At 36.6% G+C, this 13,924-nt stretch overlaps 1 protein-coding gene across 2 annotated transcripts in view; it reads right to left on the bottom strand.

Moving 5' to 3' along the window:
- PPP4R3B (protein phosphatase 4 regulatory subunit 3B) overlaps positions 1–13,924 on the bottom strand; it is a 63,249-nt gene that overhangs the window by 36,483 nt on the left and 12,842 nt on the right. For both annotated transcript variants that reach the window (XM_067705014.1, XM_067705013.1), the window contains exons 5-6: positions 5,405–6,028; positions 758–835 (exon numbers count right to left, since the gene is read on the bottom strand). In XM_067705014.1, the coding sequence (XP_067561115.1) occupies positions 758–835; positions 5,405–6,028 (702 nt within the window). The remainder of the gene's footprint in view (positions 1–757; positions 836–5,404; positions 6,029–13,924) is intronic.

Here is a 13,924-nt window from a genome sequence, read left to right as displayed (position 1 = left end):
TCATTATTTCTTTAGTATCTGATTATAAGGTTTGAAAAACTGGCAAACTGCTGGTACACAGCAATCACCATTCTCTTTCCCCAGAGCATGGTTTATATCTCAAAAAAGTGATTACCAACACATTCTAAAGAAGAAAAACACTTCCAAGAACCAATTCATCATTCGTTTATTCAAGAAGGATTCTCCCTACCTCTTGTTTAACAAAACAAAAAAAGCATCTCAATAATGTATCTACAACCATAAAAATGTGTGAGTTTGTACTTCTGTCCTAACATAAACCACGTCTTGATTTTGTAATTTATAAGGCACATATTCCCTCACTGGGAGGAATAAAACCACGTCAAAATATCTCTAAAAACTTCTATGATATACAAAACAGTAAGTTTTAGAAACTTTGCAAATAATCATTTCATAGTATAATTTAAACACAGGTGACCCTTGAACAATACAGGGGTTGGAGTGCCCACCCTCCACTAAGTCAAAAACCTGTGTGTAACTCTATAGTAGGCCCTCCATATCTGTGGTTCCGCATGCAACCTTGGACCATGTAGTTCTGTAGTATTTACTATTGAAAAAAATCTGTGTCTAAGTGGAACCTGCAGTTCAAACCCACATTGCTCAAGGGTCATCTGTTTATATCTTTCATACTAATTACAAAAATTTTTCTCTTAAATTAACAATTTCAATATTAAAAGCTGTGTATGCCAAAAGAGTAAGTGCTCTTTAAGGGTGTGAATTTCAGTAATAAATAACTTACCAATTCACGTCGTTTATCATCATCCGTGGCCTCATCTGTTAATTGTGCAAAAACTTCAGACAAAAACTTTTCATCTTCCTACAATGAGAAAAAATAATTACTATGAATTTAATAAAAGTATAAAGTTATACTCATTTATATGATTTCACAAACTATAATAAAAATAGCTGAAAACCTAAGAGCAATTCCATTACAAAACCTAAAATTCCAGGTATATTCATATTATAATTTTCAAAACTTGACTACACCATTCAATATTAGTTAGACATATTAATACCTTGTTTAATCAGAAACCTCAACTATAAAGAACTCTTTGTAAAACAAAAAATAGATGTTCAAGAGGTCATGCATGAAAACTCTATTTACCTTAACCGAGAGCCTCTCTAGCTCCCTTTCAGGGTCTATTTATTTACGCTTAATTTAAACGTAATTCAAACAAGTCTGAAGATCTCATTAGTCCACAGTGGATTAGAAAAATGAGAGTTACAAACACGGCAATAAAGAACACTGAATTCTGGCAGTGATAAGATTATAAAGGTTAACTGTGATTATCTTTTGGTGATGGATTATGAGTGATTTTCTTTTTTGCTCATCTGTATTTTCCAATTTTCTATAATAAATATGGACAATTAAATTACAAACGAAAAACTGACATGAATATTGAAATTTACTTTAGAGATTTCCATCAAAGTGTGCTGAAAGAAAGTTATGCTTTTAAGTTTCAATAATCTTCAAAATTCACTTTTATGAAATATAATTTGAATACTTTTAAGTAATTAAAATAGCATAACCTAAAAATATTTGTAATAGTGATAACTGCATGGTTGATAATAAAATCAAAGCATGACATATAAAGGATATAGCTAATATACCTGCCCTTTCTCTTACTGTGAATCATCCATGAAGTGGTATCAATCCCTTAAAGCCTTTCTGAAATAAGGTAGAGCACATATGAAAAAACGAATGAAAAGCACTAGTTATGGTCATGGAAAATATAACATGCTCTCCCGCTAAACATCCTTTGGAGCTATTCAAAGACACATCACTAACAGATAACACCTTTTTTGACTCAGAATAGTGTTCGTTTTGTTATTTAGTTGACTCCTTTTGGATCTTATGTATGGAGGCCTGAATCATCTATCTACCTTCTGAGAGAGTTCAACTACATAAATAATCTTTTACTTATCCCTCAAATCACTTTTTCATCTCAGTATTTTAGGTTTTGTTGAATAAGCACATATTTACCTCAACTTATACCTTTTATAAATTTTTATCTTCCTGCACCTCTCCCAGATTAAATCTTCCTTTCCTGTCTAAAGATTTTTAACTTTTTCAGAATCTTTTCATAGGAAAATAGTTCCAGTTCTTTGATAAATGCAATTTCCCATTTAAATTCTTCTTATATGACTCATTATTTGTTTGCTGATGGCTAGAACTGCATAAAGTATTACAGAAGCAATTTCAAGTATTACAGTCTGCTAGGAGAATGCTTTCCGATTCCTAGTATATTTCTTTTCTGATCTCTAACATTATTTTTGATATTATTCTACACAAGCACTCTGTTCCAATGTATTAAGGGAGCGATGTTAGGTAGCTTAAAGCCTATCATAGATATAGCTGTAAAATTTCCCCTAAATCCCTGGTTCTTCAAGTAATTAAAGTAGTTTCTTTAGATCACTTTAGTTTTTCTTTTCTATTTCATTTTAAGAGCTTTTAATAAATCATAATTATTTTAAGTCATATTGTGCATGTTTACTATTTTGGATAACAAAACCTTAAAGGGAAAAGATGAGCTCCTCCTAAAAAGTCTGAAATCGAACTTTTTTCTTTGTGATGATGTAAAAATGGGCACACACACAAAACCAAAATCCCAAACCTAGGACCCATGCAACATTAAAAATTCTAAAAGGATCACGTAGACACAGAAATTTAGAATTAGATGAGGCTTTAACAGAGTACCTAGAGATTGCCTAGTCTAATTTTAAAAGTCCATCCCAAAGAATGGATTTATCAGAAGCTAGCTAGTGATAAAGATGGATTTAGAATCCTGGTCTCCTGCATAATGAAGTTCTGTCACTCCCACAACAGAAAATATACAGGATAGATTCCTAAGTAGGAATCAAACCAAAGCAAAATATACACACAAACTAGAATGGGCCAAGTCCAGTATGACAAAATTTAATACGTTAAATCCTACACTTGAGTCCAAAAACCTCTAAAACAAAACCATATTATTGCAAAGTTGTTTTCTTAATGGTGTTGGAAGATTTTACATATTAAATTAATGGGTAAATTAGATAAAATTCTTTTAAAATTTAAAATTCTTTAAATTAATGGGTAAATTAGATAAAATTCTTACATTTTTACTTGCCCTATGTAACTAATGCAACAACAGGCTAATACTTATTTAAGAAGCTACAGATATGCATACTAGTTAGCCAGATGGGTATCTGGAAACATCTAATGCCTGCAGGGAAATCTCAGAGATGGGCTTTAGGAAATGAGCCTTTAGAAGCCAATGGCCATAATCTTGCTTTCTCCTCACACACTGTTGAAAACAGAATTCAGCATCACGGCTGAGACGTAAGAGATAACGAAGTGGTAAACCTTAAGTAAACAACAGGTAGCTCACGATATCTGGCTATTTCATAAAATGCCTTTCATGGACCAGAAATGAGTAAAACTTGGTTTATATAAGTATAACTTTCACAAATAGACCTATGACAGAATGTATAAAATGACATAGAAAGTTATAAATATTTACAGATTAGTTTGCATAATTTATTTTCAAAACATAAAAAGCATTATGATTTACTATTATGGATTTGGCAACTCTTCTGAAGTCAAAAGCAGTCATTTGAAAGCTACACTTGAGCTTCTGTTACTGGGTCCTTTATATCAACTACATTGACTATGGGCTTATTTCCAGTCTCCTGAGACTATAACTTTTTCTGTCAGCAAGTGAAATGGCACCCTGAATTGTACAGTATGGTTTTAAAAAGTGGGTCCCATGTATTATAAATGGAACCTAATGTGTAAGTCCAACTTGCCTCACACTTATTACTGTGGAATAATGAAAAACTGCCTGGTGAAAGAATTATCGGGGAAGTAAATCCTATACAAAAGTAAAGTTATAATGGTGAATAATGGTTGGAAGTATCATGAAATGGAATCTCATAGGTAAGTACTGAGACAGACATTCTTAACTTTTTGGTCTCAGGACCCCTTCAAACACTTAAAAACTACTGAGGACCCCAAAGAGCTTTTATTATGTGGGTTATGTTTATCAGTATTTACCATAATTAAAACTGAGATGCTTAAAAACATTAATTTTCATTAAAAAATAAGCTATTATGTTTGTATAAATATTTTTTTATGAGGAACAACTGTATCATCCAAAATCATAAACATTTAGAAAGAAGAGTGGCCTTGTTTTACATTTTTGCAAATCTCTTTAATGTTTGGCTTAACAGAAGACAGCTAGATTCTCACATCTCCTTCAGCATTCAATCCGTTGTGATATGTTGTTTTTTTTGTTTTTTTGCGGTATGTGGGCCTCTCATAGTTGTGGCCTCTCCCATTGTGGAGCACAGGCTCCGGACACGCAGGCTCAGCGGCCATGGCTCATGGGCCCAGCCGCTCCGCGGCATGTGGGATCCTCCCGGACCGGGGCACGAACCCGTGTCCCCTGCATCGGCAGGCGGACTCTCAACCACTGCGCCACGAGGGAAGCCCGATATGTTGTTTTGGTTGAAGTACATGAAGAAAATACAGCCTCACGGTGACAGAAAGTTGGAAAAGGAAAAACTTCACAGACTTCTCTGAAACGGCTTCAGGTACTCCCAGGGGTCCACAGACATTACTTGAGAACCACTAACTACACTAAGTACTATAGTAGCAGCTCAATAAACTTAGTGACTGATGTGTAAATAACAAAGGCAGTTATGCAGGAAACTGTTAGTATACTATCACAAGTAAAGCAAAATCTTCAAAATCATGCTTACCAAACTGTTAGGGTATAAAGGATTAACATGATATAAACATGGTATAAGACTCCTACTTTACAACTCAAGGAGAGAGAATAAAATCAACTTCCATAGCAAATAATCTATCATTTACTGAAAATTAATGAATGTTTCTCAATTCTGGCTGCACATCTGAATTATTTCGGAAGCTTTAAGCACACACACTCACGCATATCCCCAATAATAACTAGGTCTCACAAAATGGAATAAAAAATATTAAAAAAAACAGCTGCCTGTTTCGGATGATGAAAAAGTTCTGGAAATGGATAGTGGTGATGGCTGCATAACACTGTGAATGTACTTAATGCTATGAATTGTACACTTAAAAATTGTTAAAATTTTGAATTTTAGGTCATGTATGCTCTACCACAAGTTTTTAAAAACAAAAAGTTAAAAAAAAAAACCCAGCTGCATGATAGGACATTTAGAAATATAAAAGGTCACATTGAGAAATGATTCTTCTTCAGAAAACTATGAGATAAAGCCCTGTTTTCTATGCTTGACAGTACAATTAAAGTAAACAAAAGAAATCTTTCAAAACGAAGGAATGAACACCAGCTTACCTATTAAGGGGACTAAATATCTGAAAACAAAATTATGAAGAACACCTCAGTTTACTTACCTGCAACATGCTGACTATTTCAACTTTGTTGAAGAAAATAAAAGATGTAAGAGTAGAAAGAAAATTCTCTTCAAAAACTGATGGTGTAGGCAAAATTATGTCCTGAATGTACTGTACCCTGTAAGTCTGATGTATTTTTTGCCTTAGTTCAGAGTCTGTTATTGGTATAACTTCCTTAAACTTTGCAGTTTTGGTCAAGAATTCTCTGTGCCTTTTTGGCTGAGCCAAAGCAGGGTCATATTCAAGGCATCCCACGACATCCATGATACACTCATCAGAAAACATTACCTCAAACAGAGTTGCCTTATTTAGGAATAAGATTCCTCTAATAATTTCATACAAATGGTGTAAGCCTTCAGTGTTTTCTAGGTTCTCACAAGCTTGGAACAGCTGCAGTAGTTTTTTAATATAGCCTTCATTTTCCAAGGCCAGAGCCAGCTTTTCCCTACGGATAGGTGAGGAGAGAACTGAGGTAACTAAGTCAGCGATCTCTTCAAGTTTATTGAGTTCACATGTGGGCAGGTCAATCAGATGACTGGTTTCAGGCATTTCTTCAAATCGTTCTTCTTCTGATTCATCAATGAGGTCCTGTGTGACTTCCACTGATGGATCCTTACCTTGAACCTAAAAATATCCAAGTACAGCTGGTTACCTTAAAATACAAAAGAATTCAGAATTTTGGGAATCAAATCACTGATCATTCAATTTTTAAAAAAAAATAAATTTCTTTTTCTTGGGCCACGACTCACAGCATGTGGGATCCTAGTTCCCGACCAGGGATTGAACCCCTGCCCCCACTAGACTGCTGGAAGTCCCCTGACTAGTGAATTTAAGTAAAAATCAATACTTTCAAGGAATCAATACTAATAGTCATTGTTAATTAAAAGTGAAGTCTAGAGGGGGAAAATACAACTAGTTTAGAGTCAGTTATTTGAGTCTTAAGTTACTGACTGCAGATGGTTTCACCTCTAAATTTCCCAACTTACAACTTGAGATTAACTCTGATCCCTAATAACCTGAATATTTCAGCTAACGTTATGTTGTTTGATATTAAATTATGTAATAACCACTTGCAGTTGTTTATTAAATTCACTCTACCTAGTAGAGTGTATTTTGCAGAAAGTAACTCTCTTCCGTTGGTCCCCCAAAATTACTATGTATGACAAAGCACCATCACACTGGCTAACAAGGACACTACTGAGTTCAAACCAAATTAAAACCCAACTCCCTGTATATTCAAGAGTAAGAAAATATGATTTCCTCAAAATACTTTCGAAATTCACTTTTGGAAAAGTATTTGCTTTTGCTCTGAGCCTGAAGCTGATAAATAGACTAATAAATAAAGTCTATTCTTTTAAAAACTGGCATTCATTTAACATCTGTGATAAAGCCTTCAAGTATTATCTAGATAAAAATCACAACATAATGAATAAAAACTGCTTTATGATTCAGGCTGACTACTTTATGATTCAAGAAAAGCATGGCTAACAAATTTTCTATAATGAATTACTCTAACAAAAAATGTTTAGAACTTTACTTTTCATAAATTTTTCTAATTCATAATCCAAGAGTGCAATCATCCTCTCTTCTCCACCTTAAAACATCTCGAATATCCTAAGCAGAAAAAGTTCCACAAATTTCCAAATCCACCAAAGCAACATATGAAAAAAGACCTAAGAACTCAGAGAAAAAAGTAGACGGATATACTGATGCATACAAGATACTTTTTTTCCCTAGAGGAATGAGGGTATTTCTTTTACTTCTGAGTTCTCAACAGAGTAGCTGAGCTTAGGGAGGATGACACATAAATATAAGAGAAAATATAAGTAACAAGGTCATAAGAACAGTTCAGATAAAATGCCTTGGAAACTCAGAGGAGGGAAATTCCAGCTCTTGGGGTGTGGGTGAGCAGAGAACACAAGGAAGGAATCATAAAAGCAGTGGCATTTCATAAAAAGGAATGAAACTGGGTCATTTGTAGAGTCGTGGATGGATCTAGAGACTGTCATACAGAGTGAAGTAAGTCAGAAAGAGAAAAATAAATATCGTATATTAATGCATATATGTGGAATCTAGAAAAATGGTACAGATGAACCAGTTTGCAGGGCAGAAACAGAAACACAGATGTAGAGAACAAACGTATGGACACCAAGGGGGGAAAGTGGCGGGGGCGGTGGTGGTGGTGGTGGTGGTGGGATGAACTGGGAGATTGGGATTGACATGTATACAGTAATATGTATAGAATAGATAACTAATAAGAACCTGCTGTATAAAAAAATAAATAAAATAAAATTCAAAAAAAGAAAAAAAAACAGTGGCATCTGAGATTTTAAGTGGACCTTCAAAGATAGGTAAGATTCTGAGGGGAGATAAAGGTACCCAAAGTGCAAAGGGAAGAGCACAGAGCCAGAGAAATGGAAATATGTGACATGCATATGGCAAACAGCAAAAATGGAAATGTAGACTCTAGCCAGATCATGAAAAGTCAAGCTAAAAGACCTGCATTACTGTTCAGGGAAGTGAATGTGTAGCACTGTCCTTTAGAAAATTAACCTGGCATCAGCTGCATGAGACAAATTTGAAAATATAGATAAATTAGGGTGTTATTCCAAAGGCTACATGAACAACTGAATTTGGATAGTGATGTTGGGACAGATATGGGATAGCTACAAAAGAGAGAAGGAAACACAATGACCCTATAGTTTTAAACCCATCATTGGGAAGATTATGGCTTCTTTAACAAAAGCTGGGAATGTGGGAGAGGAATGCTAGGAAGAGTTCAGTTTTATTAAGTTTGAGTTGTTTGAATATCCAGCTGGCAATTCAATCTGTGGGCCTACTACTCTGGAAAAAGAATAGGACAGAAGATAGAGATTTGGCATTAGGGTACCAGTTAAAGCCAGAAGACTCTGACACTAATCAGAGAAAAGAGAAAACGTAGTGTGAGGGGAAGGAAGAAGAATCAGAGGTTACAAAGAACAAATAAGAGGAAAACAGGAGTTAACTTACACTTCAAATGAACATAGTTTGCATATGTTTAAGAATAAAAGCACAGCTCCAGAACCATGCATGTAACCACTAGGTTACAGCATGTTTATTTCTTTGTTATCTAGTATTACCCCTTACAAGCTTCCTGGATTCATCCTGAACGTAACCCTGACTGATCTAATCTGTCAACATCACATAAACCCAAGTGTCTACCTGGATGACAATAGTGCTGTCCACCAGATATTTCTGGTTCTCTCCCTCTTGTGGCACGTGAGTTCATTGCTTCCATGAAGTTACATGTAGCTGTGTGACTTGCTTTGGCCAATAAAAGTGCCATGTATAACTTCTGGGAAGAGCTTTCAAAAACCAGTGCTCTGATTTGCCACCTTTCTTTCCCACTTTGCAATAATCATGGAAGTATTAAAATGAATTCTCTATCAACTTGGGTCCCTGAGAGGCTCTGTTAAGCACAGCCCCTTCCTCTCCAACACTGGTCAAACAGCATTAAGGGGGCTTCCCTGGGTGCAGTGGTTAAGAATCCACCTGCCAATGCAGGGGACACGGGTTCGAGCCCTGGTTCGGGAAGATCCCACATGCCGCGGAGAAACTAAGCCCGTGCGCCACAACTACTGAGCCTGCGCTCTAGAGCCCACGAGTCACAATTACTGAGCCCACGCGCCACAATTACTGAAGCCTGTGCGCCTAAAGCCCATGCTCTGCAACGAGAAGCCACTGCAGTGAGAAGCCTGCGCACTGAAACCAAGAGTAGCCCCCGCTCACTGCAGCTAGAGAAAGCCCCCGTGCAGCAACGAAGACCCAACGCAGCCAAAAATAAATAATTTAAAAGAAAACAGCATTAAGGAATAAACCAAACTTTTGTTGTGATAAGGTTCATGGTAAGTCCACACTATCAGTAGGCTTCTCGATGAAAATTTCTCTTTTCCACACTCCTATCCTAGTCCCTTATAGCTACTGCTTTAATTTTTTTCCCTTTTCAAGGGTCAAACACTATTACTTTCCCCTTTAAATCTCATAAGAGAGAACTTTGTCCCTTTGGGAAAAAAAGAGGCCATCAGTACTCAACTTCCTCCAACATTCTTCTTTTCCATCTCACAACTTACCTTCATTCAATTCCTTTATCTGTTTAAAAGAAAATGTCTCTACCATTTTCTGAGGTTAGAACTTCCATATGTACTTCTGATTTTATGCTTTCTAAGAGCTCAATATGTATCAATTATCTTAGCTCTTTTTTAAAAAATTAATTAATTTGGTTGTGCTGGGTTTTAGTTGCCAGCAGGTAGGCTCCTTAGTTGTGGCTTGCTAGCTCCTTAGTTGTGGCATGTGGGCTCCTTAGTTGTGGCACACGAACTCTTAGTTGCAGCATGCATGTGGGATCTAGTTCCCTAACCAGGGATCGAACCCAGGCCCCCTGCACTGGGAGTGCAGAGTCTTAACCACTGTGCCACCAGGGAAGTCCCTTAGCCCTTGTTTTTGTAATTTCTCTCCCCACAATGATTCTTTTGTTCTGTCATTCACCATTCCCCTTAAGATACTTATTGCTCTTTGAGCTGTCAATCTTTTTCAGAGAGGAGTTCTATTTTCTTATTATAAGGGGTTAAGAAATGACAAAGAAACAGGCTTTTTATTGAAATTGTTCTTTCAAAGGTCAGCAATGACCTCCCAGAATTAAAAAGTAAAACACAACGTATGGTTCTGTTGAATACAACACAGTAGCTGGGAGCAATAAACTAAATGTATACTCAGCAACATGGCTAGATCTTAAAAGTACAGTACTGAGTTGTGCAGTAAAAAATTAACCTTGCTAGACCAGCAGAGTGGCCAAACCTAACATTGCTTTCAAAGGCGGAAATGTTTGCGTAAAAATCAATGACAAATGGGGAGGAGAAATGGTAACAGAGGGCAAAGGAATAAATAAATAGGTAATGTAATGAAGGAAATCTAATATTAACACTGGTGCCTTACAAAAAGCTCAGAGTAAGAGACGATATTCTCTTAGCTCAATTGTAACAGATGCCTGGAAGGGTGAAGCCATATGTTTCCCAAGTCTACCACTGCTCCTGGGACTCAACAAGGTCGAATGGAAGTTTGTAAGTCTACTTGATAGAGCTGACACCACCCTGGGAGACACTGTCATACAATATGATGAACTGGACCAATTATTAATGACTGAGTGGGATTCTTATAATGTGCCAGTATCTACTGACTCTTACTTTTTTCAGGTTACATCTACTACCATACCGCAATATGGTATAACATTGCCACTGTTGATCCAACTACCTCATGTACATAAGCCTTATGATAATATTGATATTATCATCAAATGTATTAGGAAACTGAATTAAAGCCTCCTTAGCATGTAATGTTGATAGAAAATGGCATGAGGAATAAGTGGACTTACTAACTTAACCATCAGCTAATTTCTATACTAAAGAGTTCTCTACGAGTTTACCATAAGGTACAAACTGTGGTAGATCAAGGAGGGTAATGAGCAATCAAAATAGTGCAAAAATATAAAAAGTAAATCATGGCTTTATAGGATAGAATAGTTGTTGCTTTAAATCTACTCCTAGCCCAGACTGACTCCTCCAAATGTTAGGCATATTCATACTGATACTATTGCTCTGTCATATAAATGCTACACTAAGTGTAGATGCTTAGACAAATATGACCATTTTGCTGTAAGTCTTGGCCAAGGGCCAAAGGGTGGCCTTTGCAGTAAAGAACTAATCTTGCCCAAAGAAAGGTTTGGACCTTGCCTAACTCCTGAGAGTCAACCTCTAAGCACTCTGAATATCCTATCTGTTGGGAGTTTTTTTGTTTACCTTGGGCTATGCTGGACAGTCCACATACATGTGTGGATAACTGTATGGTTTATGGAGGAGATCTTGGGCCACACAATATCAGCTCAACCTCTGGGAGTGCTGGAAGCTAAGAGTTAGCCACATGGGTATTCAGCCTGCTTATATGACTAACACCCCAATGAAAATGCTGGGCACAAAGGTTTGGGTAAGCTTCCCTGGTCAGTAATACTCTGTACATGTTGCCACCCATCGTTGCTGTGAGAAGTTAAGTGCTGTCTGCATGACTATTCTGAAAAGAGAAAATTGGATACTGATGCCTGGAACTCTCCTAGACTCTGCCCGATGTGCCTTTTCCCAATGGTAATTTTAACCTGAATCACATCATTGTAATAAACTGCACCATGAGTATAATAGCTTTGTGGAGTTCTCTAAGTCTTTCTAGTGAATTAGTGAACCTGTGAGTGGTCTTGGGGACCTCCCGAACTACATGAGTGAAAAGAGTAAAAAACAAATTTCAGCGAAAAGTTCTAAGACAAAAGTACAAAGTCATTAAGAATATATATATATATATCTCCAAGAACATATATTAAACGGCATGTGCTGAGGTGTGGGGAGGGGAAAAGTGGGGCAAAGTATAACTGAATATGCTGATCACTGGAAAATATTAACCACAATATAAATTTATGTTCTAGCAGGCATGTAATTCAACACCCTAGTTCTAAATAAGATGTTTGTCTTCTGTTTTATTCACTCATTCTTCAAATATATACCGAGTACATACACAACGTGTGCCAGTTGCCATGCTGGTATTGGAGGGAGAAAACAAAATAAAATATCACGTTTCAGTAATTTATCATAAAAAAAGATTAGTCTTTATATACTGCTATTAATATTCTGAACAGCCTTATAAATATTATGGAAAAGTAATCTTTCATTTTGAAATTATTGCCTTCATTATTTACATGGAATATTTTTCCCCCCATTTCATAGATGAATGAATTCATGGTTTAAGTTTATTGAATTAAGAACTGAACAGCAAGTATTTATGAACTGCATATGTATGTCTGCAATAGAGGTCCCTTTTTTTTAGATCTTACACCTCACTTTACAGAAGACTTTGCAAACATAAAATTCAATCTCAATCCTTGGAGAGCACATGAGATAACAAAGGGTAAAAATGAAGACCTTCTTGCCATCACCATCCACAGGTTTAAAAACAGACAAAACAAAAAGGTGAAATATTAACAAAACAATTAGGATTATATTCTTATGTATATTGTACAAATTAAAGAAATAGCATATTTACTAATGTTTTCAACTGTTCATCAACTAGAATTCTAGTACGTATGTATACTAATAATGCTCCAGCAATACATGATGCATACATAATCAGATAGGAGGTAGGAAAGAAACAAACCATCTACTCCCAGATAAGAAAAGTTTAGTGATCTAGAGCCATGTGTCAAATAAACTTTCTATGGAATGGTAAGATTCTTACTACACTTTCGTAGGCCACTTTATTACGCTGTTTGGCACTGTTATTGGGAGGACCAAGGAAAAAGAATGCTTGTGGTCAGATCCATAAAGCTAACTCAAGAACCGTCAGTGAGGGCTTCCCTGGTGGCACAGTGGTTGGGAGTCTGCTTGCCAATGCAGGGGACACGGGTTCGAGCCCTGGTCCGGGAAGATCCCACATGCCGTGGAGCAACTAAGCCCACGTGCCACAACTACTGAGCCTGCGCTCTAGAGCCCACGAGCCACAACTATGGAAGCCCACGTGCCTACAGCCTGTGCTCTGCAACAAGAGAAGACACCACAATGAGAAGCCCGCTCACCGCAACTAAAGAAAGCCCACGCGTAGCAACAAAGACCCAACGCAGCCAAAAATGAATAAATAAGTAATAAAAAAAAAAGAACCTTCAGTGTTAAGAATCCTTAGAGGTAAAGCTGATATAAGTGAAATGACGACAGTCAAAAAACACTATAGGGACTTCCCTGGTGGCACAGTGGTTAAGAATCTGTCTGCCAATGCAGGGGACATGGGTTCGATCCCTGGTCCGGGAAGATCCCACATGCCGCGGAGCAGTTAAGCCCATGTGCCACAACTACTCAGCCTGCGCTCTAGAGCCTGCGCTCCACAGCAACAGAAGCCACTGCAATGAGAAGCCCGTGCACTGCAACAAAGAGTAGCCCCCGCTCACCGCAACTAGAGAAAGTCGGTGCTCAACAACAAAGACCCAACGCAGCCAAAAATAAATAAATTTATATTAAAAAAACCTGTAATAGAAGATTAGCCTAGGCAACCACTGAAACACAGTGATCTCCATTTACAGAAAATAGTAATTAAAAATGAATTTTATGATTTACCAACTGTCATGGCCCAGATTTGCCCAAGGAGACATAACTACTAAATGTAATGTGGTACCCTGAACGGGATTCTGGAACACTGACATTTAAGCTGAGGAAATTTGAATAAATGTAGAATTTAGTTAATAATAATGTATAAATAATAATAATACATAATAATGTATGAATATTAGTTCATTAATTGTGACCAATATGTATACTAATGTAAGATGCTAATAGGGAAAACTATTTAATAGGGGAAACTGTGAGGGGAGGAGATATCAGGCAGAGGAGTATATAGAAACTATTTTCTGCTCATGTTTTCCATAAATCTGACACTTCTAAAATAAAAACTTCATTAAAA

Source organism: Pseudorca crassidens, chromosome 14 (assembly GCF_039906515.1).
Source record: "Pseudorca crassidens isolate mPseCra1 chromosome 14, mPseCra1.hap1, whole genome shotgun sequence".
NCBI classification, from domain to species: Eukaryota; Metazoa; Chordata; class Mammalia; order Artiodactyla; family Delphinidae; genus Pseudorca; species Pseudorca crassidens.
Note: the sequence above shows the minus strand (reverse complement) of the source record. Positions and strands in the feature narration are given on the sequence as shown.